This window comes from Pogoniulus pusillus, chromosome 6, assembly GCF_015220805.1.
Source record: "Pogoniulus pusillus isolate bPogPus1 chromosome 6, bPogPus1.pri, whole genome shotgun sequence".
Taxonomy (NCBI): domain Eukaryota; kingdom Metazoa; phylum Chordata; class Aves; order Piciformes; family Lybiidae; genus Pogoniulus; species Pogoniulus pusillus.
The window spans coordinates 29849228-29876501 of NC_087269.1; the positions used below are offsets into that span (position 1 = coordinate 29849228).

General features: G+C 53.3%; 2 protein-coding genes across 4 annotated transcripts in view; one reads left to right on the plus strand and one right to left on the minus strand.

Annotated features, from left to right (window-relative positions):
• CDH23 (cadherin related 23) overlaps positions 1–27274 on the plus strand; it is a 370794-nt gene that overhangs the window by 319140 nt on the left and 24380 nt on the right. Inside the window, exons 36-40 of one of the 3 annotated variants that reach the window (XM_064145069.1) lie at positions 274–402; positions 515–643; positions 4566–4793; positions 24749–24970; positions 25053–25172. In XM_064145069.1, coding sequence (XP_064001139.1) covers positions 274–402; positions 515–643; positions 4566–4793; positions 24749–24970; positions 25053–25172 — 828 coding nt within the window. Of the gene's footprint in view, positions 1–273; positions 403–514; positions 644–4565; positions 4794–21030; positions 21085–24748; positions 24971–25052; positions 25173–27274 lie in introns of those variants that run through there. The other 2 variants (XM_064145065.1, XM_064145064.1) reach the window with 2 other exon arrangements.
• On the minus strand, positions 9739–22819 carry VSIR (V-set immunoregulatory receptor). Its single transcript, XM_064145070.1, has 7 exons — positions 22648–22819; positions 16923–17378; positions 16245–16289; positions 14564–14671; positions 12380–12407; positions 11730–11917; positions 9739–10486 (listed from the first exon to the last, which is right to left on the minus strand). Exons 1-7 carry the CDS (start codon positions 22709–22711, stop codon positions 10449–10451), a joined length of 927 nt encoding a protein of 308 aa, XP_064001140.1. The 5' UTR covers positions 22712–22819; the 3' UTR covers positions 9739–10448.

The following is a 27274-nucleotide window of genomic DNA, read 5'->3' on the forward strand; positions in this document are numbered from 1 at the left end:
AGACAGGTCTTAATGAGGTTCCTTAATACCAAAAACTACAAGCATCAGGGAAGGGCTGTGGAGGAGACCAGGGTTGGCCCATGGGTGTGTGCTTTGGGGTGACTGCACCAGGCCAGCACACCCCTGGACCCTAAGCATTGCAGCTGAGCATTTAAAACTGCTCAGAGACGTCCTGAGCCAACGTTGGGTGTATTATTGTGGGGTCTCCTTCCTCTTCCTCCTCACAGCATCACATTACCTTGCCCTTGTTTGCTCTCTCCATGATGTTTCCAGGTGACTTTCTCACTGGCTTCGGGGAACATTGGCCGAGCTTTTGAGATCCGTACCACCAACAACACCTACGGAGAGGTGTTCGTGGCACGGCCGCTGGACCGGGAGCTGCTGGACCACTACACCTTACGGGTAAGCACCAACCCTCCTCGGCCTTCTTCTGCTTTGGAGCATCCAGGCTCTTTTCTTGAGGCTGTGAGCTTAAAGAACAGCATCTCCTTTGAAAGCCCAACTCCATCTGCAGATCCAAGCCTCGGATGGTGGCGTGCCTCCCCGGAGGAAGGAGCACACTCTGCGAGTCAGCATCCTCGACGTCAACGACAACCCTCCCATCATTGAGAGCCCCTTCGGCTACAACGTGAGCGTCAGCGAGGTGAGCACCCAGCCCTGCTCCTCTCCTTCTGTCCCCTCAAGGAGAGGTCTGACCCCTCCTTGGATGAGTGAAAGTTTGCAGACTCTTGCAAAGCTCACCTTGGATGATTCAAGTTTTACTGCCCCCATGAAAACCTGATTTTGGGTTATTTCAGGGTGGCTGGCCCCTTACAAACTTTACCTTAGATCATTTCAGGGTTGCCAGTCCCTTGTACACCTGACCTTGGGTGATTTCAGGGTTGCTGGCCCCTTGCAAACCTCACCTTAGCTCATTTCAGGGTTGCTAGTCCCTTGTGTACCTGACCTTGGGTGAGTTCAGCATTGGTGACCCCTTGCAAGCCTCACCTTGAGGAATTGTTACTGACCCATTGCAACCCCCCCTGTGGGTTATTTCAGGGTTGGTTGTCCTTTACAAACCCTCATCTATGGCAGTCTTCTGAGTCTGGGCTGGGAGAAAGCTCTGCAGCCAACTTAAGTCTATGAGGCTGCAGGGACCAACAGAAAGAAGTAGCAACACACCCATAGAAACACCACTATAAGTGGTGTCTGCCATCCAGAGGGACCTGGACAGGCTGCAGAGCCAACCTCAGCAGCTTCAACAAGACCAAGGGCAAGGTCCTGCATCTGTGTCAAGGCAATGCCAAGCACAAATGCAGGCTGGGTAGTGCCAGGCTGGAGAGCAGCCCTGAGAAGGGGGACTTGGGGGTGCTGCTGGACGAGAAGCTCAACATGAGCCAATAGTGTGCACTTGCAGACCAGCAAGCCAACCAGAGCCTGAGCTGCATCAGGAGAAGTGTGGCCAGCAGGTGGAGGGAGGTGATTCTCCCCCTCTACTGTGCTCTGCTGAGACACCACCTGGAGTCCTGCATCCTGTTCTGGAGCCCCCATTGCAGGAGGGATGTGGAGATGCTGGAGTGTGTCCAGAGAAGGGCCATGAGGATGCTGAGAGGGCTGCAGCAGCTCTGCTGTGAGCACAGACTGAAAGAGTTGGGGCTGTGGGCAGCCTGCCCTCGGGTAGGGTGTCCCTGCCCATGGCAGGGGGGGTTGGAACTGGTTGATCCTTGTGGTCCCTTCCAACCCTGACTGATTCTATGATTCTCCAGACTAAACAATCGCATCTCCCTCAGCCACTCCTCATATGAGCTGTTCTCCAGATCCTGCGAGCAAAAGCTGTGTGTGTGTGAGGTCCTATCCAGGCTGGCTGGTGTTAAAACTCAGCATGTGTGCAGAGGTGAAGGCTGTGTAATGGACTCCCAGCTCAGAGCTAATTATTTCTGGATAGTCCCATTACATGGGAAATCAAAACAGAAATTCTGCTCTTCAACCAGCTCTGAACATGCACTCAGTAGATAAGAAAATCCTAACAGGGCCATAACTTTAATGCAAAGCTATTAATCAGGAGCAGCACTTTCTCACAGCTAAATGTCACTGGCTATTACCTGTATTTCATTTTTCATCATCAAATTGAGAAACCCCAGGTCCAGGAATTAAACTGTCAGGAAATAAGTTGTCTTTTCTCACGCCTGATTGTGTTTTATTGCTTAATTATCAAGCTCTTGCCGAGCTGCTTCCAGAAAGCAATTCCTATTCTGCACCATGCTGCCTCCTCTGTCACTTAGAATCACAGAATCAGTCAGGGTTGGAAGGGACCACAAGGATCAGCCAGTTCCAACCCCCTGCCATGGCCAGGGACACCCTACCCTAGAGCAGCCTGCACACAGCCTCAGCCAGCCTGGCCTTAAACACCTCCAGCCATGAGGCCTCAATCACCTCCCTGGGCAACCCATTGCAGCCTCTCACCACTCTCATGCTCAACAACTTCCTCCTCACGGCCAGGCTGAATCTCCCCACCTCCAGCTTTGCTCCATTCCCCCTAGTCCTGGCACTCCCTGACACCCTAAAATGTCCCTCCCCAAGATTTCTGGAGACACCCTTCAGATCCTGGAGTGCCACAAGAAGGTCACCTGGGAGCCTCCTCTTCTCCAGACTCAACAGCCCCAACTCTTTCAGTCTGTCCTCACAGCAGAGCTGCTGCAGCCCTCTGAGCATCCTCCTGGCCCTTCTCTGGACACACTCCAGCATCTCCACATCCCTCTTGCAATGGGGGCTGCAGAACTGGATGCAGTACTCCAGGTGGGGTCTCAGCAGAGCGCAGCAGAGGGGGAGAATCACCTCCCTACACCTGCTGGCCACACTTCTGATGCAGCCCAGGCTCTGGTTGTCTTTCTGGGCTGCAAGTGCACACTGCTGGCTCCTGTTGAGCTTCTCATCCACCAGCACCCTCAAGTCCCTCTCCTCAGGGCTGCTCTGCAGCCATTCCATGCCCAGCCTGCATTTGTGCTTGGCATTGCCTCCACCCAGCTGCAGGACCTTGCCCTTGGTCTTGTTGAAGCTGCTGAGGTTGGCTTGTGCCCACCTCTGCAGCCTGTCCAGGTCCCTCTGGATGGCATCCCTCCCCTCCAGCCTGCCCAGGTCCCTCTCAGGGTTCTCCTATTCTCCAACAGATCCACACCTGCTCCTAGCTTGGTGTCATCTGCAAACTTACAGATGTAGCTGTGGTGCTGAGGGACACAGTTCAGTGGCAGAGTTGGCAGTGCTGTGCTAATGATTGGATTTGATACTGCTAAAGGTTTCTCCTGCCCAATATGATTCCATGAACTCAGCAGCTCCTGGCTGCTCTTTCTGCAGTGCTTATTGCAACTGGTATTTTATTAACAACTGCACCTTCATGCCAGAAATGATTGGAGGCCACTCACCCTCTGCCACTGCCTGGGGACCAGCTGCAGGCTTAACATGAAGGCTCTACCCTTCACTTGAGCACCTCTATCTTTCTTGGGTTGAGACTCTGACATGAGATGTGTTTTTAACATTAGCTTTTAGAAAGCAATGGAATCAAACCACCAACTTGCTGTTAAGCCACCAGAGCTGCTACACCTCAGAACTGCACCTTTTTCCTGCCCTACAGCATCTCATATTTGTTCAGTGAACTAGTTCCAGTCATAGTATCATAGAAGCATTAAGATCATCAAGTCTATCTGTCAACCCAACACCACCATGCCCACCAAATCACATTCCCAAGTGCCATGTCTACATGTTTTTTGAACACCTCCAGGGATGGTGACTCTACCACCTGCCTGGGCAGCCTGTTCCAATGCCTGAACACTGCTTCAGTCAATAAGTTTTTCCTAATCACAGGATATTAGGGGTTGGAAGGGACCCAAGGAGATCATCGAGTCCAGCCCCCCTGCCAGAGCAGGACCACACAATCTAGCACAGATCACACAGGAACATATCCAGACAGGCCTGGAAAGTCTCCAGAGATTCTATGATTCTACATGGCTTTGAAATCTCTTCAGGGATAGGGACTCCACACCACCCCGGGAGGCCTGGTTCAGGACTTCAAAACCCTTTTACGGGAAGAAATTTTCCACTGTGTCCAACTTAAGCCTCCCCTGGTGTAACTTGAGGCCATTTTCTCTTGTCCTGCTCCTTGTTACTTGGGAGAAGAGACAAACCCCCACCTGAGCCCAACCTCCTTTCAGGTAGTTGTATAGGGCAAGATGGTCAGTCCCTCAGCCTCCTTTTCTCCAGACTAAACACCCCCAGGTGCTTCAGCTGCTCCTCATAAGACTTGTGCTCTAGGCACTTCACAACTCCTCTGAGGAGCGGCAAGTGAAGGAGACCACCCTTCTCCTTGGCTGCTGGCTGTTGGGACAGGCCTTTGGAGCTCAGAAGTGGGTGGAAATCCCTTTGTCTACACTGTATTGTATTGTGATTCATATTATCACAGTATCACAGTATCACCAAGGTTGGAAGAGACCTCATAGACCATCAAGTCCAACCCTTCACCACAGAGCTCAAGGCTAGACCATGGCACCATATTGTGTATCTCTGCCACTCAACCCCACTGTCCCACCCCGCAGAACGTCGGTGGCGGCACAGCAGTGGCCCAGGTACGTGCCACCGACAGGGACATCGGCCTCAACAGCGTCCTCTCCTACTACATCACCCGTGGGAACGAGGACCTGACCTTCCGCATGGACCGCGTCACCGGCGAGATCGCCACCCGGCCCTCCCCGCCAGACCGCGAGCGGCAGAGCTTCTACAGCCTGGTGGTCACCGTGGAGGACGAGGGCACCCCCTCCTTGTCCGTAAGTCACCACAACGGGCTGGAAGCGAGGGAGGGTGGAGCTGGGCAGCGCCGCGGGAGTGAGCTTTGCGTTGAGAAGTCGAGCGTAGAAGGCGGCAGCGAGCACAGAGCATGGTGTTTTGGTGAGCCCGCCACCTGGGTTGTATGGCTCAAGCTCAAACCTGCTGTGCCCAGCTTTGATTCAAAGCCTCCTGGTCCTGTGGGACCTTCTCTTCATAGAATCATAGAATCAACCAGGTTGGAAGAGACCTCCAAGCTCATCCAGTCCAACCTAGCACCCAGCCCTATCCAATCAACCAGACCATGGCACTAAGTGCCTCATCCAGTCTTTTCTTGAAGACCCCCAGGGATGGTGCCTCCACCACCTCCCTGGGCAGCCCATTCCAATGCCAATCACTCTCTCTGGGAAGAACTTCTTCCTAATATCCAGCCTATACCTACCCTGGCACAACTTGAGACCGTGTCCCCTTGTTCTATTGCTGGTTACCTGGGAGAAGAGGCCACCCCCCACCTGGCTACAATGCCCCTTCAGGTAGTTGTAGACAGTAGTAAGATCACCCCTTGCAGTTCCTCAGGGAGCTGACGTGTCCCATCTGTAAATGCCAGGTTAGGAGCTGGCCTGCTGGAAAGCAGCTCCATGGAGAAGGATCTGGGAGAGATGGTGGACAAGAAGTTGTCCTTGAGCCAGCACTGTGCTATTGCAGCTGAGGAGTCCAATGAAATCCTGGGGTGCATTAAAGCCAGTGGTTCAAGGGGGCTCCTCCTGCCCTACTTTGTCCTGGTGAGATCACAGCTGGAGTATTGTGTCCAGTTCTGGACAACTCTTCCCAGTTCAAGAAAGACAGGGAATGACTGGAGAGAGTCCAGTGAAAGCTATGAAGATGCAGAGGGGCTTGGAGCATCTCCGTGAGGAAGAAAGGCTGAGAGATCTGGGGCTGTTTAGACTGGAGAAGAGCAGCCTGAGAGGGGATCTGAGCAATGCTCAGCAAGAGCTAAAGCGTGAGGGACAAGAGAATGAAGTCAGACAGGACAAGAGACAACAGGCACGAACTGTAACCCGGGAGGATCCATCTGAACAGGAGGAGAAACTTCTTTAGTGTGAGTGTGCTGGAGCAGACTGCCCAGAGAGGTCGTAGAGTCTCCTCTCTAGAGAGATTCCAAACCCACCTGGACATTGTGATCCTGGGCAAGCTGCTGTGGGTGCCCCTGCTCTATCAGGGAGTTGGACTAGATGATGCCCAGAGGTCACTTCCAACCCTCACTGTGCTGGCATTCTGTGAAAAGAGAAAAACATCTGGAGGCATTTTCCAGCCCTGAGCCCTTCCTGACCCTACAACTCTGCAGGGCTGTGAGCAAGCACCTGCGTGCACAGAGCCAGCCCAAATGCTGTGAGAGGGAGGCATGCCACCCTGCGTGCCACCCTGCCACCCTTCCTCTCCCCCACCTCCATGTGCTATCTCTTGCCATCTCTCTGATCTCCAAGCAGAGCTCAAGCTGCAAAGCTCTGCTCTAGATTTTGAGGAAATGAGTGGCACCCAACAGTGCAAACCTTGGCTTGCAGCTCTCGCTTCAGGCTTTGCTCACTGAGCTCCTCCCTCCCAGGCAGTTCACACGCCTGCTTGTGCATCACCACCTTTCTCTTAAGCTGCTGCTGCAACTCGACTCTGGGTAAATCTCTTCCCTTAGAATGAGAGAAGGCAGCTTCACATAACTGCAGCAACCAATAGTAACTGCAGCAACCAATACTGACAGCTCCTACTTGTCCCCATCATCCCAGGAGCATCAGTGAGCTGCTCTGGTGAGGAATGCCATGTGCCAAGTCAGCAAATCCCATTGCCATGGCAATGCCCCGTTCTCTTCCCAGTGCTGGAGAAGAAAAGTGACACAGTTTATCGCTTTGTGCTGCCAAAGAGGTGTCCCAGCAGCCTCACTTGTCCTCAGGGTTTCTGCACCACTTCAGCAGCACAAGTCATGCCAGCAGTGATGATCAAAAACCTTACCACACTGAAGCAAAACAAAGCATCTAGTGACCCAATTCCTGAGCAGAGAGAAGAGCCTCAGCCCTTTTTGGAGCTTGAGGACGCTTGGGTCTTGTGAAAGGCTGTCCTGCATGTCACTTGGTGACTGCTGATCTCAAGCCTGGGTGATGAAATTATGTCTATCAGGAATTTGTCACCTCCTAGAAATGTTAGTTTCACAAGTCTAGGCTGATGCAATGGTGCACCAAAGGGGGTTGTTGTTTGCAATCCCTATAGCGCTCTATGCCTTTCAAGATTTGGCCTTCTGAGTGTGGGAGAGGCAGAGAAGACTGAGTTGGGTGGGGATTTGGAAGTCCTGTGGTGATCTGTGATACTCAAGAGGGCACAGGTACATGGTACATGGAGGTATAGGCTGGATGTTAGGAGGAAATTCATGCCAGAGAGAGTGATTGGCATTGGAATGGGCTGCCCAGGGAGGTGGTGGAGGCACCATCCCTGGAGGTGTTGAAGCAAAGCCTGGCTGAGGCACTTCTGGTTGACTGGATAGGGCTGGGTGCTAGGTTGGACTGGCTGAGCTTGGAGGTCTCTTCAAACCTGGCTGATTCTGTGATTCTGTGGAAGACTGGATGCCTTCCTGGGGGCAGGAAATGCAGAGGCCAAAGGGTTAACATGCTGAAGCTAAAAGGAAAGCGTTTGTCCCTAAAAGCATCACAGGAAAGAAAACCTTCACAAGCTGGTGAGCTGCAACTGCAAGGTCTTGGTCACCTTGCCTGGGAAACGGAGTCACCTGGGCTTCTGCAAGCCTGAAGCTGCAGCTCCCCCAGGGCTGGCCCTGCCCTGGGGGCTTTGGGACTCTTCCTGCAGCAGGAAGAAGAATCTGTGCCCAGGGAAGCTGCAGCCATGACAGTGGAGCCAGGCAGGCTCCCCGCAGCTGCTCCTCACCGCCCCGATGCCCATCTGGCAGCCGCCTCCAGGCAGGGCTGCTGCAGCCTCTGCAGTTTCTGTTCCTGCCTGCCCGCTCCGAAACGAGAGCTCAGGTGAAGCGCCTCAGCTCCTCGCTTTGCTCACCAGCAAAGCCCTGAGTGCTGATGCAGCAGACAACAGCCAGCAGTGGGGCAACAGCCCAGTGTGCATTCCCAAACCAGAGCTGCTGGGATCTGGCAAGGCCCACGAGGGCATAAGCATCTTGCCAGGTCACCTTCACCTTGGGGCTTGAACTAGATGACCATAAAGATGCCTTCCAACCCAAACCATTCCAGGATTCTGTGATTCACTGTTTAAAATCCTACCTGAAGGTGCAACACTGTGCCAGCTTCTCCACCAGTGGTGGGGTCAAGGTGGGGTGTCATCACCCCAGCATCCCAAGGCAGCTTCTCCACCACATGTGGAAGGCTGGGTGACCAACACTCCTTTTCCCTAAAAGGTTTTCGTTTTCCTTCTGGCAAGCTTTCATGCTGGGAAATCATGGAATAGTTTGGGTTAGAAGGGACCTCTGAGGCTCATCAGTCCAACCCCCTCTGCAGTAAGCAGAGAAATCCTCAACTCAGGTTGCCCAGAGCCCTGTTGAGCCTTGACCCTGTGCAGTGTTCCAAGGTGCCACAGCAGTGCCTCTGGCAGAAAACAAGACTGCTCAGCTCACCTCTGCCTGCCCATTGCACTTGCCCATGGCTCAGGGCATCCCCCAAAAGAGGGATTCCTGCACCACAGAAAGAAACTTGTTTCCAGCAGAACTTTATTCCATCGTTCATTGGCAAATGGAGGGACTCAGAGAGGGTTTCAAAGTGGTTAGGACCTGAGGGCAGACAAATTCCCTACGTGCCTTTCTGGCTGTAGCTGCTGGGTCAGGGAGAGAGGAGTGCCAGAGGCACTGGGCAAGCTTCCCTAGCAAAGCTTGGGAAAGGCTCTGAGCCCGTGGGTGGCAATAAAGCAGGACCCTGTGCTCGGGAAGTGACGTCTGCCGTGGGAGCGTTGGTGCTGGCTTCTCCTTTATCCTGCTGCCTGTCACCAAACCATCTTGAAGCTCCTCTTGCTGAAGCCAGCCCTGGATTAATCAAATCCTGCAGCATGTCCCCAGCCCATTGCAGAGGGAAGTGCTGTTTCCCCCAGTCACACAGTGTGAAGATCCAGCGTGCTGCTGGGGAAGCTCTGCCCTGGCATGCTGCCTGGCATGGCTATCGCTCAGGTCTGAGGCTGGTTTGTGATGACAGAGGTTTGTGTTGGTCTAGTAGCAACTTTTCCCCCACTTTACAGCAAACCCAGAAGAAACAACACCCACACACATACTTGGAGTAACAAGTTTGGTCTCCTTTCCTGGGGCTGAGTCACACTGGAGCCTGATTTCTTTTGGATGAGCAATGCTGGGGTGTTGTGTTCAGTTGCTCTGAGGGCATCCACATGCCTAGGGGCATCATAATATCCTCTCAAATGGCTGGAGGCAGTGGCCCTGGGGATGGCCTTTCAGTATCTGAAAGGGGCCTACAAAAAAGCTGGGGAGGGACTTTTTTGGCTGTCAGGGAGTGCCAGGACTAGGGGGAATGGAGCAAAGCTGGAGCTGGGTAGGTTCAGCCTGGAAGTGAGGAGGAAGTTGTTGAGCATGAGAGTGGTGAGAGGCTGGAATGGGTTTCCCAGGGAGGTGGTTGTGGCCCCATGGCTGGAGGTGTTTAAGGCCAGGCTGGCTGAGGCTGTGGCCAGGCTGCTCTAGGGTAGGGTGTCCCTGGGCATGGCAGGAGGGTTGGAACTGGCTGATCCTTGTGGTCCCTTCCAACCCTGGCTGATTCTATGATTCTATGGCTGCTCTGCCCATGCTGGCCCCAAGAGGATAGAAGGAAGCCCCAGTTGGAATGCTTCCCACCTCTCCACAAGGGCTCTGGGCCATGTCACAGGAACATCCTCCAATACTCTCCAGATGAACTTTCTAATTTACAGGCCTTTAAAAAAACCCAAACCAAACAAAACCTATAAACATCCTTCTTTTCCTTTTCATTTAATCAACACTGATAATGAAACAAACAGAAAGAGAAACTCTCCTGATCCCAAGCCAAGGATAAAATTGCAGCAGAAATAAAACTCCTCCCGTTGTGAGTTCCAGCTGAAAAAGGCAGCAGCCTCACAAGTCCACAGCTGTCTTAAAAGGCTGGTGGGGAAGGAGGGCTCTGACAACATCAGGGAGCCTCTCCCCTTCCTGTTTTGCAGAGAAAAACGGAGTACAAGGTTGGCTGGTGACCGTGTTTTGTTTTACAGTAGACAAAGTACTTCACTATCCGCTCCCAGAGAGGATATTCAGTTAGAGATAGAGAAAAAAAGGTTGGTGGTGCAGAGCTTAAACCCCTGGCAATAAGTTAAGTCCTTGGGGAGGTTTGCAGTCATGGGGTCATCCTTTCCTCCCTGTGTGCCCAGTTTTCAGCTAGTCCATAAAATGTGAACAGTACTGAGCCAGGCTCTTCTCTGTTGAAAACAGGTAATTAAAACCCCAAATCCAGGTGAGAGAGGTTCAGTCCCAGCCCCAGGGCAGAGCCAGGACAGGAGGCAAGGGCAGTACTCCAGCACTCTGCTTCAGTTTTTAAGGCATTGCTCCACAGCCAGGCCGACCTCCTGAGAGTCTTTCTGGGTGAGCATGGTCCAATGGCTACCTGGCTTCTCCTCACTGTGTATGGGGGATGTAGCTTCTTCCAGGGTGCTTAGGCTTTGAAGGAATTTGGTGAGTCAGGAACAGGATCTGGAAAAGGACAAAACAAGGGTATTAGACCAGCTTGGAGGGACATGCTTCAGGAAGCAGCCAAGTTCTGCTTTCAAGCAGTAAACAGAGGCTTTGAGTCCTTCCCAGATGAGGGTTCAGCCTGGAGAGCAGGAGACTGAGGGGAGAACTCGTTGCTCTCTACAACTCCCTGAAAGGAGGCTGTGCTGAGGTGGAGGGGGTTGGTGTCTTCTTCTTATCACCAAGTGGCAGAACAGGCCTGAAATTGTGCCAGGGGAGGTTTAGGTTGGATGTCAGAAAAATTTCTTCCCTGCAAGAGTGCTCAGACATTGGAACAGGGTGCCCAGGAAGGTGGTGGAGTCACCAGCCCTGGAGGTGTTCAAGAAAAGTGAATCCATGTCTGGAATCCCTATTACAAGAGGGATATGGAGATGCTGGAGTGTGTCCAGAGAAGGGCCAGGAGGATGCTCAGAGGGCTGCAGCAGCTCTGCTGTGAGGACAGACTGAAAGAGTTGGAACTGTTGAGCCTGGAGAAGAGGAAGCTCCCAGGTGACCTTCTGGTGGCCTTCCAGCATCTGAAGGGGGATACAAAAAAGGTGGGGAGGGACTTTTGAGGCTGTGAGGGAGTGCCAGGACCAGGGGGAATGGAGCAAAGCTGGAGGTGGGGAGTTTCAGCCTGGAGGTGAGGAGGAAGTTGTTCATGATGAGAGTGGTGAGAGGCTGGAATGAGTTTCCCAGGGAGGTGGTTGAGGCTCCATGGCTGGAGGTGTTTCAGGCCAGGCTGGCTGAGGCTGTGTGCAGCCTGCTCTAGGGTAGGGTGTCCCTGCCCATGGCAGGAGGGTTGGAACTGGCTGATCCTTGTGGTCCCTTCCAACCCTGACTGAGTCTATGTAAAGTGTGGACATGGCACTTTGGGATGTGGTTTAATGGCAGTGGTGATGTTGGGTCAGTAGTTGCAGTAAATGATCTTAGAGGTCTCTTCCAACTGCAACCATTCTGTGGTTCACAGTGATGAGATGTTGTGCCGAAGGATTCGGTTTAGTCAAGAACATGTCAGTGTGAAACTAATGATTGGACTCAATGATCTTGAAGGTCTTTTCCAATCTAAGAAATTCTGTGCTCCTGTGTACTTCCCATCTTCAAATCCCTAGGGCTCGATCAGTTCACGGCTGATCTCTAACCCTCCTCTTTCCCATTCTCACCCCTGGCCACCTCATTACTCAGGGACCCTCCCTGTGGGCACTCAGCATCGTCCCTCACTCACCCAGCGTTGGGAAGAAGCAGTCTCCAGGGCCAGGGGGAGACAGGGGGGTGCTGGGCTCGGAGAGCAGGTGGCGGCCAGACTCGGAGGGCTGTCTGCTGGCCACGTAGGACAGCTGGGGCCGGGGCCGCAGCTCCGCGCTCGCCGAAGGCACTGCCTCAAAGACAGGGTTTTCGATGCCCTGGGCACTGCTGTGGGAGAGGAGAGGGTGTAAGGGGGGGTTGTGGCTTTGGTTCATGAGCATTGTTTCTTTTCATTGAGCGCTAGCAACAACCAAGCAGGGCAGGCAGCAGCTTCAAGTGGAGGCATCTTGGCCGAGAGCAAGTGAGGAGCGCAGTGGGGTGGGGGAAAGCTTAGCAGAAAGGCATCATGGTTTCAGGGTCTGCTGGGTCGTGAGGGGATGCATGCCCTTAGGTGCAGACAAAGAGAAAGGAGACACTTCCCTCTTGGAAGGAGGAAAAAGAAACAGTAGCTGGCCAGAAGCAGATAGGACCTTGGGTGTGGATGCCACCAACATCCTCTTTGCTCTGACAGGCTGAGGATATGCACCAGCCTCGAGGGGAGGGGAGGACAAGACCATTGCAGGGTCCAGGGTGCAGGCAGAGGGGATGTGAGGAGGTTGGGAGGACCTGGAAGCATGTGGATTTCCTCACCTCTCCATCCTGACAAGCTCATGGGCACCTGCCAAAGGCAAAACAGTTGGTATGAGTGCCAGCACAACAATTCTCAGTGTCAAACCCAGGCCCACCACCAGCTCTGTTTGCTGGTTTCCCATCCATAGAATCATAGAATCAGTCAGGGTTGGAAGGAACCACAAGGATCAGCCAGTTCCAACCCCCCTGCCATGGGCAGGGACACCCTACCCTAGATCAGCCTGCACACAGCCTCATCCAGCCTGCACTTAAACACCCTTAAACATGACCAAGTCCTTCTTCTGCATTACTCCATCCTTTCTCTTTCTTTGACATCAACTTTTTCTGTGCTTCCAAACCTTTTTATCCACATCTCTGCCTAGTCCAGCCCCGTTTACCTCCCCAGTCCAGCCTCCTCTCAGCTTGAAAACACAGGCTCTGAAGGAGGAAAGAAGCCCTTCTGCCAGCTCTGCAGTGCCAGAGCTGCCCAGGTGCACCTGCCCCCTGCCTGTGACACCCTCATGGGGTTCTGCCAACACCATCCCAGCATTTGGCTGCCTGGGGAGCACCATTATTTCTTCACCCCTTTTGCCACAGCCCAGTTGGCTGCATGGGGAGCATCCCAAGCCAAGACACACTGGTTTTGGCCCAGGCTGTGCCAGTGGAAAGCACTTGGTGGGAATAACCTGTAGCTAGTCTGGTCTGAGACACCCCATAAGTAAATCCCTCTGGATTGTGCCTTCCCTTTCAGGTAAAGCAGCATCCAGGAGATGCTCTGCAGCACAGCATGGGAGCTGCACCCCAGCCACTGCAAAATGGGTGCATAGAGGTGCACCAGGATGGGTGTTGAAAGCTTAGTTCCCGTTCTGGTGGCTGGCATGGTGCCTGCTGCTGCTGCAAACCCCACTTCTCCAAAGGGCTTGCTCAGAGCTACACACAGCCACCCACCGAGCTCAGAGGGGAGAAACCACAGAGCCTCAGCTTGCCCAAGGCCTGATGAAATGGCTCTTCCTGCTTCAACACTGAAATCACAGGGGGCTCAGCATGGGCAGCAACTGGCAGCTGGCTCTACTTCACTGCTGCCTGCATTCCTAGGGCTGGGGAGGTCAGGGGGACACCCTGCTTGCTGCAGTTGTGTTGCCATAGACATTTAAGTGGGGTTTCATGAAGAGACGGGAGAGAAAAGTCCAAGGAAGGCTTTTTCAGGCATTTAGAGGGCAAAGCTTCTATTTCAGCTAGGTGGTGGAGAGAGAGGTGGGCTCATGAACTGTCTCTCTCCAAGGATAAGGAGGAAAGGGCTCAGTGAGGGGAGGACCTGGCAGCATCTTGTCCAGTGAAGGACAACAAAGCTGGTGAAGGGTATGGAAAATAGGTCTGGTGAGGAGTGGCTGGAGGAACTGGAGTTGTTCAGTCTGGAGAAGAGGAGGCTTTAGTTCTCTACAACTCAGTGAAGCTCTACCTTCTGGCTCTCTACAACTCCCTGAAAGGAGGCTGGAGCCAGGTGTGGGTTAGCCAAGTAACAAGCAATAGGACAAGAGGAAACAGCCACAAATTGCACCAAGGGAGGTTTAGGTTGGACATACAACTCCCTGAAACTCTACCCTCTGGCCCTCAAACTCCCTGAAAGGAGGCTGGAGCCAGGTGTGGGTTAGCCAAGTAACAAGCGATAGGACAAGAGGAGAAAGCCACAAACTGCACCAAGGGAGGTTTAGGTTGGACATTAGGAAGAAATTCTTTACTGAAAGGGTGGTGAGGCATTGGAGCAGGCTGCCCAGGGAGATGGTGGAGTTCCCATCCCCGGGGGTATTGAAGAGTTATGCAGGTGGAGGCAGTGCTGAGGGATGTGATTTAGTCAGGGACGTGTCAGTGTTAGGCTAATGGTTAGACTCAATGATCTTGAAGGTCTTTTCCAATCTGGGCACTTCTGCCATTCCGTGATCTTTGCAATCTCAGTGTTCCAGGCAAGACACTTTGTGTCCTACTCCTACCCCACGCTCCTCACTGTCAGTTTGGCCCTTGCTGGAACACCTTTGCAAGCACTTGTCTCTAGCTCACCCTACACCATACCCAAGGGACTCAGGGAAGCCAAAGCACCTGGCTCCCATCAGGACACATCCCATCCCACAGAGGCTGTGCTGATGCAACCTGAGCTGCCACAGCAGGTGACACTCATGATGGGTGTCCCCACGGGTGGCTGGTACGTACGTCTGTTGCTGACAGCTTGCCTCTGCTTGTAAATCAGCAGCAAGATGAGGGGCAGGCACAGGATGCCGATGATGCAGGCCCCCGTTGCCAGAGCAGCAGCCGTGATATCTGCAAGAGAAGAAGGGCACAGCTGGAGCTGGCTGCAGGGAGCTTCACCTTGGGTTTCTCTGGTTTCCTCAAGCCACAGCAGAAGTGTGGGGCAACACCAGCATTGCCCCATGCCTGATGCAAGGCAGCTCTCATTAGGAGTGGTCCTCTCCTAATGGGATTTGTGCTGGGATGCATTCCCAGTTGCAGAGATAAGCTCTGAGGCATCAGTTTAGGACCTTGGCCAAAGTCCTTCATGGCTGGAGGACATGCCGAGGTCTTTCTTTGGTCCTCTAGATAGGAGGGGAGAAGCAGGGGCCCTGATACAGCTCTTTGAAGCCAGCAGAAATGCTCCCAGGGATTTCAAAGAATGCTGACTGACTCATTGCAGGCTTGTCCAAGCTGGGCTGTCTCAAAGTACTCAGGCATCAAAGAGCTCACTACTCAAGGCCTCTGCTAACAAACATGCCCCTGGAGAACCCTACCCATGGAGGCTCCCCAGAAAGGATGGCAGGCTGTGGCCATCAAGGTCTCTCTGAGATGGCTTGTGGTGGAGTTGAGGACTGCCTAAATCAAGGGCAGGTACAGCTCAGGCTCTCCTCTGCTGGCCATCCATCAGCGGAAGCAGCTTATTGTTTGGGGGGGTGGTTTGGGGTGAGTTTTTATTTCCCTTGTTTGTTTTTGGCTGCAGGACAGGGCACCCCAGAGATACTCTAGGTAGCTCTGACTTGAGACTAAGTGGTTGAGACAGAAAGCACTACTCATGGGGATCAGGAGCCAGTTTCCCACAGCGAGGCTGGCCCCAGTCGTGCTGCAAACCAGTTTTGGCAAGATCTGCCCTCTTATAGCAACCAGAAAATGAGACTTGATGAAGAGACCCACCAAGGAACCACCTGTATGTTGAAGTGAGGGCACCTCCAGTGTCCAGACACAGTGCTGGGTGAGCTTCATATTGTCTGAGTGCTCCAGCCAGATTTGGATTTCCTCTGCTCAGGGCAAGGTGGCATTGGGCTCACGATAGTGGCAGGGTGTTGCAAGAGGTTCCTGCAACTCTTTGCCTTCCTGTCATTTCCCATCTTCTGTTGGCTAAACCCTCGATGGTGCTGGGAGTGAGGGTGCTTAGCTGCTTTATAACCACAGGGCAAAAGTTCTCTAAGGCCTCCGGGACTGTCATGCCCAGGTAATGGACCAAGGGAAGCTCTCCTCAGCCTGACCACAGGGCAGATGTGGCCTTCAGGGCTATCATATCCAGGTAATGGACCCATGGAAGCTCTCCTCAGCCTGGCCACAGGGCAGATGTGGCCTTCAGGGCTATGATATCCAGGTAATGGACCCAGGGAAGCTCTCCTCAGCTTGACCACAGGGCAAATGTGGCCTTCAGGGCTATCATATCCAGGTAATGGACCAAGGGAAGCTCTTCTCAGCCTGATGACATGCCTGTTAGGTGCACTCCATGGGGACATCCTCCCAGTACCCAGCCTTGAGGTTGCATCTGGACATTGGTGTGTTTGTTGCATGCAGCCATCCCCAGGGAGATAGAGAGGCCAGGATGCCAAGCAGTGCATCAGAGAGAGAGAGGGTTTTATCCCTTTACCTTTGCTGCTTGGAGTGTGAAATGTGCAGTTTTGAAGCCCTCTGCCTGTGGAGGAGAAAAGCCTGTTAGATCTCCAGGAATTTATCCAGGTAGCACAGAATTTAATCCTGGGAAGCTTACACTGAGATGTCTGAGGCAAGACCCTTCTTCCCTCGTGGAGGAAGACCCCATCCCTGACCATGCAGGCTCTTCTTTATTTTGGTGGTCTAAAAGAATAATTATCTATACTAACAATGCAAACCAAGGGCAGGAGATGCCTTTCCTTCATCTCATGTCTTCCCTGGGCAGCTCTTCTAGCTGGGCTCCTGCTTTGAGGTTATCTACAAGCCCTGCATCCAAGCAATGCCTGCAGCCTTCACTAAGGCTTGGACCAGCAGACAGCTCCTTTTAAGTTGAGATTTGTTTTCCTCTCTGCCAGAAAGAGGTTGAAGAAGATCAGTGAAACTATGTAGCATGGATTTTACTGCGTTCCAGCCTCCTGATTTATTTGTTAAATGTTCCAGCACTCTCTGGCCCTCATTCAAACCTTCAACATCTGCTGCTCCTTGGCTCTTGCAACATGGCTTGGGCTTGCAGCAACCCTAGCCCCACTACTGCCCCTCAGCATCCTTCACTTCGCCCAGCAACACCCTGGTGTGGGTTCAGCGCTGGCCAAGATACCCCTTGCCCCGCTCTCACCTCGCTGGATCTGCAGCTCCACAAAGCCATGAGCAACCTGCAGAGTGTGGGGCTTGCCATGCTCCCTCCTGGCCTCCACAGCATAGCAGCAGTAATTCCCACTGTCCTGCAGGGTCAGGTTCCGCACCATGATGTGAAAGGCACCGTGGCGGTCAGGAACAAACTCCACCCCGTGATGGCTGGCTTGGCCCGGGAAGGGAGGGTTTTGGGTGCCGTTGCCCAGCAGCTCATGGTGCCTGCCCAAGTCGTGGTGCAGCTCCTTCTCAGTGACGTTGCGGATGTGCTTCTTCTCGGAGCAGCTCTGGTCTCCATCGCTGCTGAAGTACCAGGTCTTGTAGAGCAGGTCGTGGCGGTCGGCAAGGGGACCGCTGACCCGGCAGGTCAGGGTAACGTTCTGGCCCTCGGGGCAGATGCAGAGTGAATATGGGGTGGTGATGAGGAAAGCCGCTGGCCCTCCTGCTCAGGAGAAGACACAATCAGTTGATTTAGACCCCACAGCCCTGGGCATACCTTGAATTCATAATTAAAAACATGGAGCCCTCCCCAAATAAGCAGTGCAAAACCAATGCTGGCAGAAGGGCAGGAGACAGCAGAGAGCATCAACACCAGCCTGCACGCACTGGCAGGAGGGCAGGAGATAGCAGAGAGCATCAGCACCAGCCTACAGGCACTGGCAGGAGGGCAGGAGATAGCAGAGAGCATCCACACCAGCCTACAGGCACAGGCAGGAGATAACAGAGCATCCACACCAGCCTGCAGGCGCTGGCAGAAGGGCAGGAGATAGCAGAGAGCATCAGCACCAGCCTGCAGGCACTGGCAGAAGGGCAGGAGATAGCAGAGAGCATCGGCACCAGCCTGCAGGCACTGGCAGAAGGGCAGGAGATAGCAGAGAGCATCAGCACCCAGCCTGCAGGCAGAGGGGAAAAAGCCTCCCCCTTAGGGAAGAAAAAGTTTTGAGCTCCTCCTATCCCAAGAAAAGGGAGATGGGAAGCATTGTGTGAGCCCTTTGCTTGCACTGCAACAACATCCCTGGGAGGGTGGTTTCAAAGCCCTGTAGATGTGGTGCTGAGGAACATGGTTGAGTGGTGACCTGGCAGTGCTGGGTTAACAGCTGGACCTAAAGGTCACTTCCAACCAAAACTCTTCTGTGACTCTGTAATCCCCACAGGACTGAGAACACAATTTCACCCCAGAAATAAGCCCTGGACAGGGTTGAGAAAACAATTTTGCCCCAGAAATAAGCCCTGGAAGAGATGCTTTAAATACAGCTGAGCATCAGCTTCTAATAGCAAAGGGGAGCCAGAAGTTTACCTGGAGTTTGCAGAGGCATGGAACGGGGAGGTGAGGGGCTCTGCTGTGAGGCACCAGACCTCTTGCAAAGCAGAGCAGCAGGGTATGGTTTGCAAAGGAGGAAATACGAGGGCTGCTCACAAGCCAAGAAAAGGAGGGGAGAGGGGGGAAGGGGAAGAAAAATAGCTGGGAGGAGTCCTTGCTCCCCTGAGATGCGGTGGGGAACGGGTCCCACCCTGCTTTTTTTCAGCCCTCTGGGAGAGGTAAGGGGGAACTGGCTGACACTGACTGCAGGGAGCTGCTTGAAAATGAAAATAATGCTCAGAAAGAAATTCTTGGCTGCTGCTGGTTGCAAAACCTGTGTGGGAAGCCTGTCAGAGGTGCAAGAGCGAGGGGAGTACCTCACTGCATGGCCGATCCCACCCCAGTGCGCTGGTGGAGGGCACTGGTAGGTAAGGGGAGCATCTAGAGCAAAGATGGGTGAGCCTTTGGTGGGCTCTGTGTTTGCAGAAGTGCAAACATGGCCTTGGAAAGCTGATTCTGGCTTCACACGCTGAAAACTGATGAGAAAAGGAGTTTCCTGGGGGGCTGGTTCACAGCAGAGAAGATGGTACAAGGGCAAGGTGTTCTTGTCTCTGGGTGACATCCTGTTGTGCCATTAGCTCCACCACCTTTGTGCTTTGAGGTTTTTCACTTGCTATATCAAGCGGGTGTCAGTCACCGGCGGGATGTGCTGCACCTGCCCGCAAGCCATCCAGCTGGGCCAGAGGCTCCCCATCTCCTGGCAACCCAGAGAGCATCCTCCTGCGGGCAGGGTCACTGTGGCACCGCCCCGGCACGGGCCTCCGCTCCGGAGAGTGAAACTGAAAATAGCCCCTGGGCCTTCCACCCCTCGCGGTTATTTGTGGCTGCTCAGATAATGATGTAGGAACGGTCACCAAGTGCCTGCATCCCAGCGGCCTGCCCGAGGGTGCTTGGCAGGGAGAGGGGGACTTGGGGTGGGGATCTGCCCCGCTGAACCCACCAGTCAGCAGTACTCAGGTGTCCCACAGAGCTGAGAATGCTGTGACCTTTGCCAAACCACCTTGGGTGGTCACTTCAGTTTCTTGAAGGCACTTCAGCTTTCTCTCCATAGCATATCCCCAGGACAGCTCTGAGGCAGAAATTTGTGTTGCCTGAGCTCAGCCTTCCTCTTTTTTGGCTTGTTTTCAAGTCAGCTTCTCCTCGTCTTTGGATGCTGCTGGGGCCAGGATGCTTAGCCACGCTGGCTGGGTTGTGGCATACAGCAGAGCGGGTCCTCCACCTCCTTGCCAAAGGAGCACAAAAGGCACCTCAGATGTGTTCCTTGATACCTGCCACAACGGGAAGTGCCCCATTCACATTGGGGGTCCCCTGGGAGGCAGGGGAAGGAAAGCCAGGGCTCTATTGGAGGAAGCCACACTTCCAACACCTTGCAAAAGTATCTGCAGGAGGCTTTGTTTTCTACCACCAACCTCCTCAAATGAAACGGGGCAGTCCCACTCATCCCCACACAGCTTGCAAAGCTCTGCCTTGCTAAACCATCCAGCCTCCACCTCCAGGGCTTGATGGGAACCGTCTGGATGGAAAATCATCACAGCCCACACTTTCGGCAGCAGAACCCAGCCACGGGGAGGGGCGGAGGTTACCACGTGTGCAAAGCCTTTGGCATCACCCACTTCCCTACTTACTCACGAGCAGGGAAAAGCTCCTAAAAGTCATTGGCTGGAGGAGAAAACAGCTGGCAAGGGGAGTTGGCAAGGGTCGATGGGCAGCACAATAGTGCCAGGGAGGTGGTTGTTCCCTTTCAAGATGCAGCGATGCTTTAAAGCTGTGCTAGGTACCAGATGGTGCCCGGAGAAGAAGTTTTCTGTTGGTGTCTTTACACTAAAGCCTGTGGGTCTTAATCTCCCCAGGGTGCTGTGGGCTTCTTCCATGCCCAGACCCCAGGTCTGGCTCCATCCCATCTTGGTCAGATCATTCCCTTTGAAGTCAACACTGTTGGCAAATACCAAAATAAAGTCAGATGCCAGTTTCTGGGCATCCCTAGCTGAGAGAACCTGCACTCACTGAAGTTAAAGCCAGGAGCTGTCATCTTGACACCATCTGGTAAAGGCAGAGGAGGTCTCAAGTGGGTGCCAGAAGTGCCTCTCTTTGGCAGCTCGAAGTCTTTGGCTCCGAGCTGCAGTGCTGCATCAGTAAAGCCCAGAGCCCAGTGCAGTGCTGGTGCAGTGCCAGCACCACTGCCTGGTGTGAAACCTGGGAGATCTCCCTTCAGAGAAAACAAGCTGCAAAAAAAAAGTGCCTAGCTTGTGTTGCTTTGCCATCCAACAGCTTAAAACAAGATTTCATGCCAAATTCTGTTGGGGACCAAAAGTCTCTCCTGGCTGCTTCTCTGATTTTTTGTCCTCCACTCCAGCAAGCAGGTGTTTGATTTACACTCTTGGGACTTACAGAAGTGATTTCCTCATCAAAGAATCATTGCAGTTAGAAAAGACCTTTCAGATCATCAAATCTAACCATCAACCTAACATGACCATGGCCATTAAAGCATGGTGGTTTAATTAAGTGTCGTTAACTTCATTCTGTTTAATCATGCCACCTGTTTCCACTCCAGGGAAATTGAGGTGGGAAGGCTGCAGCCTTTGGAGGGGCTCACCCACTGCAGGGGAAGGGGCTGCTGGAGAGAGAGCAGCTCTCAGTGCTGGACTTTAATTCCTCTCCTGGGATTTCTTGTAACAGCCTCACAAGAAAGTGCCACAAGTCCCAGTGTCACCGTGTTGTCACTGTGCTTCAGAGTTATCGGCCAGGTGAGATGTGCAGTGACATCTATAGCTCAGCAGGAAAGACAAAGGTGAGAAAAAGCTGACCCAAGATGCCAGAGGTGCCTGTGTTAACAGCCCTCATCTCCTGCACCCTGAGGAGCCAAATGGCTTTTCATCAGCAGGGCTGCTAGCTGGGTACCCCAGCATCCAGGCCATGGGGAGAGCCTGCACCCATCAGCGAGTCCTGCCTTGCTCCTCTTCCAGGAGCAGGGCATAATGCTTGGGAGCAGAGTCACAATGTCTGGTTTGCCTTTGGGATATGATTTTGGAATAGCCAGTTCATCTGCTGTCTCTTGGGAGCTGCTTCGAATTTACCTAGCTGTCAGTGCTGCCAAGCCACAGAGAAGCTGGGCATCTCCAGGAGCTCTACTCCGTCAAGCCCTGTTAAAATTAGCCCAGGGTTCAGAAAGTTTTGTCAGGCTGCACAAAGTTCAGCTCCTCTGGCACCAGGCTTATGTTGAACAGCAGTGTCCAAGCTTGCTATGTCACCGAAGAGCTGGTTTTCCATCCCACCTTCCCAGATCCATGAATGAAACAATCCAAAGCCCTGTGGAGGTTCTGGGAATTGCTCCCTGACGCCGAGAGACTTTTGTGGGAAGCAAAGCTGTGCACTTCCATCCACACCAGCCTTGGTCCCAGATGAGAGAAGACAAGGAATTCCATGCCCCATTGCAGAGGGGCATCAGTTCTTCCTGAAGATGTGCCAGCAGAAATCCTGCTCTCTTCACCATCCCAAGGCAGAGGGTGAAGCCAAATGGCATGCTCATCCTCCACTTGCACAGGGCAGGTAGGGACTAGGGTCCTCTCCAGCTCCGTTCTCTGACCCTTCATCCACAGACGATCTGAAGTTTTATTTGCCACCACCCCTCTTGCACTGGCTGGCCTCGGAGCCCCGGGATGGAAACGCTGCCAGGGCTGGTGCGGAGTAAGGCACGAAGCAGCCGTCTCCCAGGGCTTCCCTCACCACTCTGGCGAGCCTCCAGCGCTGGGAAGTGCTTGCTCCAGGTAAGGGAAACTCTCCTGGCCCTGCTGCCCAGCCGGAGTAGCTGCCCAGCACGTCTCAGCAAGCGGAGCAAAGCAGAGCGACCTTAGGGAGGGCATCCCAGCCCTGTTCACACAACCCCCCCGCCCCTTCCCGCTCCCCCAGCGCTGGGGGAAGGCTCCTTTCACCGCAGCACAGCCAGGCAACCCCCAGGCAAAGTGTCATGCAGGAATGGAGCAGCTTCTCCAACTTGGGATTCTCACTGGGGGTGTGTGTGGGACAGAAGGAGGGCTGCTTTCCTGCCACGCACTTCAGATCAAAGCGAAGGAAGACGGACAAAACCCCAGCCCAAAGCCCCGGCTCTTAAGACAGCAGCTTCCCCCGTGGCCCGACACAACCAGCGTCGGGTGAAACTTGTGGTTCCAAGATGGGGGGGGGGGGGGGGGAGCCTGATGCCCTTCCACTCTGAAATCACAGAGGGAGAATGTAAACAACACCCCACCACCGCTCCGGTGCCCCAGATTCCTTGCGCAAAGGCACAAGCCCGACTGGGCGAGCACAAGGCGCGTTTCTGCTCCTGGGGAGGAGAGGAAAGCGAGCCGCAGCTTACCGTGGGAAGCAAGCAGGAGGAGCGCAGCCAGCAGCAGCCCGAACCGGGGGTATGTCACCTCCATGGTAGCAGGGGTGGCCGAGGGGAGCCGGTGTCTGCGGAGCAGCCCGCACGCCCTGAGCAGCCCCGCTAGCAGCGGCGGCAGGACTCGCACACAGGAAATTTCGTGGGGATGTTGTGCGCAGCGATGCAGAGCTCTGCGAGCACCCCCAGGAGGTGAGATGCTGCAGGGCGAGGAGGGAGATGGGGAGCGTGTAGCAGCAGCACCCCAAAACCGATGGGTGCCACACTTCAGTCCCCACCCATCTGAGCAAGCAGCTGGAGCATCTCCTGGTGGTTTGTTGGTTTGCTTTGTTTTTTCCTCCCCGGTAGCATTGCAAGGAGTAGCGTAGAGCAAGCTGGTCCCCGTGCGTGTGTCTGCACGGTGCACAGGAGGATGCTCAGCATGCCACGGGACATGTGGGTGCTCAGCCAGCAGAGACTAGGTGCTGGTCCCCAGCAAGAGCCGATCTCTTGGGGCCAATCTCCAGCTGGCTGATTGAAGTGCAGGTTATGTGTAGCTCATCTTTTCCTCGTGTTCTTGAGGATGAAGTGATCAGAAAGTCTCCTGGGGTGAACGGGAGGCGTGCCCAGGGAACTGTAACTCAGCCTGATGCGAACTGAGGGAATTGAATGGAACTTTCCCCCGAAAAAATGGGGACCAAAACATCTCATTTACAGAGGGATGGCTTTGACTTGCCCTCATACAGCAACGCCGCAGGCTGACTTACATCCAGGCTTAATTCAACAGGCACCGACAAAATCTTCAGCTGCAGCTGAGGGTCACCTCACTTCAAACCACTGTTTGAAAGTGGAGCTGGGAGGTTTACAAACCTCTGGAGAGTTTGCTGCTAACCTACTCTGAATTTGGAGCATGCAGTGAAATAGAAAAGCAGCAAATTATTATGTGGTTTGTGGTTTCTACAAACATGTCTGTGATGCTCTCATCAAACAAGTTAACCCTTGCCTGGCTGGAAGAAGTTTGTTGCTGGGGGGAGGGTGTAGGCACAAAGTCCAGAGACTCCCAGAATATGGTTTATCATCCCAAGATCCCATGTCTGAGCTGATTCTGTAAGCAGAATGGCATGGCCTTGGCATGCCTCATCCTAAGGTGTGCCACTCATGGTGACATACTCAGAAGACAGCCTTTGGTAAGGATATCCAAGTACCTGTGCAGGACCAGATACTGATGGAAGAGGGTCAGGACAGGCTGAGCCTAACCAGCGATGAAACTGTGGTCAGCAAATAGATAACAGAACCTGTGGGAAGTCACAAATTCACTGATTGCATCAGGGACTCTCAAAGATTGTCATGTCCAAACCTCTCACAACCAGCAGGGACACCTCCAACTAAATCAGGCTGCCCAGGGCCACACCAAGTCTGATCTTGAATGTCTCAGACATTCTCAGATGTGTCTCAGGCCAATCTGGTCATCTGAGATGCTCATTTCTGTTCCTCCCCCAAGCCATGACATCATGATCTCCCACGTATTTTCCATGCTACCACTTTGCTACCCTCAGTAATAGCAACTAAGATGTCCCCGGAGTCAAGGGATTGGAAATGTGATGCTGAGGGACATGATTTAGTGGTGCCCTGTCAATGCTGGGTTAATGTTTAGACTTGATGATCTTAGAGGTCTTTTCTGACCAAAACAATTCTATGGTTCTATAGTAAGGTGAGAATTTACACAGACCTCCTCCAAAGGCAGTGAGGCATGATGGGGTGCAGCCTCTGGCTTTCTCTCTGCCATGAGCTGCTCCCCAGTGTCACTAGCATGGTAAAAACTGTGTGAAAAGGAGAGGGATCCCACAGAGGTGCTTTGCTTGGGAACTGGGATGTGATTTAATCTCTGCACATTCATCTTTGCACCCAGCCGTTACCTGGAGGTGTCTGCAGCCACGGCTCATTTCATTTTGAGCTCTTCATCCCATTTGTTTCTCTTGGCAGGGTTGAGCCCACATCAGACATTGACCTTGACAAGTCCATCCTTTCCCAGCTCACTCCAGGGGCTGCAGAGATGATCTCTTTACAGCGTTTAACATGATGTCTCCATGCCCCACAGGCCACCACCACAGTGTATGTCACCATCCTGGACGAGAACGACAACGCCCCTGCCTTCCGGCAGCAGCTGTATGAGGTGACCCTTGATGAAGGTCCCGACACCCTCAATGCCACCCTTGTCACCGTGGAGGCCCTGGACCAGGATGAGGGACCCAATGGCACTGTTGCATACGCCATCACCGAAGGCAACATCTTGGGTACCTTCCACATTGACAGCAGCACGGTCAGTAAGGATGCCAGCCCCATCCCGCACGTGTCCCTGCTCTGCTTCCTTCACTCCCAGCCACTCTTCCCTCTCCTTGCAGGGACAAATCCGCACAGTGAAGGAGCTGGACTATGAGATCAGCCATGGGCGCTACACCTTGATCATCACTGCCACCGACCAGTGCCCAATCATCTCACGCCGGCTGACATCGACCGCCACGGTAGGGAGCTGCCCGCAGGGTTGCAACACCGCTGCTTCTGCAGGGACAGAGAGTTCCCCCTCGTGTGAGCAGTTTCACATTTCCTCCCCAGTGGTCACCACTGGCTTTTGGTGACTGCTCTGGCCAGTTTGTCCTGTTGCTGTCACCCCATTCTCTCATGGGTGCTGCAAAACAGGGCCCTGTGAGTTAGGCAGCAGCATTTTTGGTCCTGCAAAGACACAAGCAGCAGGAACCTTTTTGAAGTTGCATTTTGTTGTGTTCAACCATCTCCTTGGTTCTTCTTCGCTGAAGGCACAGCACAGCATTGCCAGAGCATCAATTTCTGCTTCATCTTTATCATTTCAGATTATCCATCTGCTTCTTAAATTCCTTCCTTTATTCCTTCTCTGGAGGCCGCTTAAAGCCTCTAGTCACTTCTCTATGTAAGTCTTCCATTTCTCCTGAACTCTGGTGACCTGACATTTGTGTAATGCTCAAAGCTTGAGGAGAGCAGACTAGCAGCTCCAAAGCAAATGCTCTACAGCACTGATTATTTTTGTCATCAAACTCAAAATCTCATGGATTATATGGCAGACACACAGGCTGATTTTTGGGGTAGGGTGGAAGGAATCAGTTAGAGCTAATGCCTTGGCTCCCTATCATGGACCATTATGTCCCTGATAGGGCATAATGCTCTGGTGAGACATCACTTGGAGCACTGTGTCCAACTCTAGAGTCCTCAACCTGACAGAGCAGGTCCAGAGAAGGGCCACAAAGATGACCAGAGCACTTGGAGCATCTCTCCTACAGTCTGAGAGAGTTGAAGTTGTTCATCCTAGAGAAGAGAAGGCCTCAGGGAGAGCTTATACCTACATTTCAATACTTGAAGAGGACTTACAGGAAGACTGGGGAAGAACTGTTTAGAAGGACATAGAGCAACAGGATGCGGGACAATGTTCTGAAAATGGAGCAGGATGGATTTAGATTGGACATTAGGAAGAAATTATTTATAGTAAGGGTAGTGAAATACTGGAACAGGTTGCCCAGGGATGTTGTCTCCCATCACTGGAGACATTTCAGGTCAAACTTGATGAGGCCATGGGCAGCCTGAGCAGCCAGGCAGAAAGGGATAATCATGTTGGATGTGGCTTAGATGCATTATGATATTAAAAATACCAACTTCCTCTTTTGCTTTCGTATTCCTTAAACCTCTCATTCCCAAGAGCAACACAAACCAACCAGAAACACCATGAAGAGCTGAGGTTCCTGCAAGAGGCTTTACTCAAACCCTTCCAAGTCTCTCTATATGAGATTGAACAAGGCCAAGTGCAGGGTTCTACACTTTGGCCACAACAACCCCAAGCAGTGCTACAGGCTGGGGACAGAGTGGCTGAGAGCAGCCAGGAAGAAAGGGACCTGGGGGTGTTGGTAGAGAGTAGCTGAAGATGAGGCAGCAGTGTGCCCAAGTGGCCAAAAGAGCCAATGGCATCCTGGCCTGGCTCAAGAAGAGTGTGGCCAGTAGGACAAGGGAGATTCTTCTGCCCCTGTACTCAGCACTGCTCAGGCCACACCTTGAGTGCTGTGTCCAGTTCTGGGCTCCTCAGTTCAAGAGAGATGTTGAGGTACTGGAAGGTGTCCAGAGAAGGGCAAGGAAGCTGGTGAGGGTCCTGGAGCACAGCCCTGTGAGGAGAGGCTGAGGGAGCTGGGGGTGTGCAGCTCTGCAGAAGAGGAGGCTCAGGGCTGACCTCATTGCTGTCTGCAACTCCCTGAAGGGAGGCTGTAGCCAGGTGGGGTTGGTCTCTTCTGCCAGGCAAGCAGCAACAGAACAAGGGGACACAGTCTGAAGTTGTGGCAGGAGAGGTCTAGGCTGTATGTTAGGAGGAAGTTGTTGTCAGAGAGAGTGATTGGCATTGGAATGGGCTGCCTGGTGTTGAAGCAAAGCCTGGCTGAGGCACTTAGTGCCATGGTCTGGTTGACTGTATAGGGCTGGGTGATAGGTTGGAGTGGATGATTTTGGAGGTCTCTTCCAACCTGGTTGGTTCTATGATCTAGTTAATGGTGTCCCTGCTCACTGTAGGGGGGTTGGACAAGATGATTTTCAAGAGTCTCTTCCAACCTGATGC

Excerpts from the sequence above, each read along its gene's own strand:
- VSIR (XM_064145070.1), bottom strand. The coding sequence starts at position 22,711 with ATGGAGGTGACATACCCCCGGTTCGGGCTGCTGCTGGCTGCGCTCCTC. Across the intron at positions 16,290-16,922 it reads GGAGCTGCAGATCCAGCGAG|GCAGAGGGCTTCAAAACTGC; the intron begins GTGAGAGCGGGG and ends TCTCCTCCACAG. Across the intron at positions 12,408-14,563 it reads GCAAGCTGTCAGCAACAGAC|GTGCCCATGAGCTTGTCAGG; the intron begins GTACGTACCAGC and ends TGCCTTTGGCAG.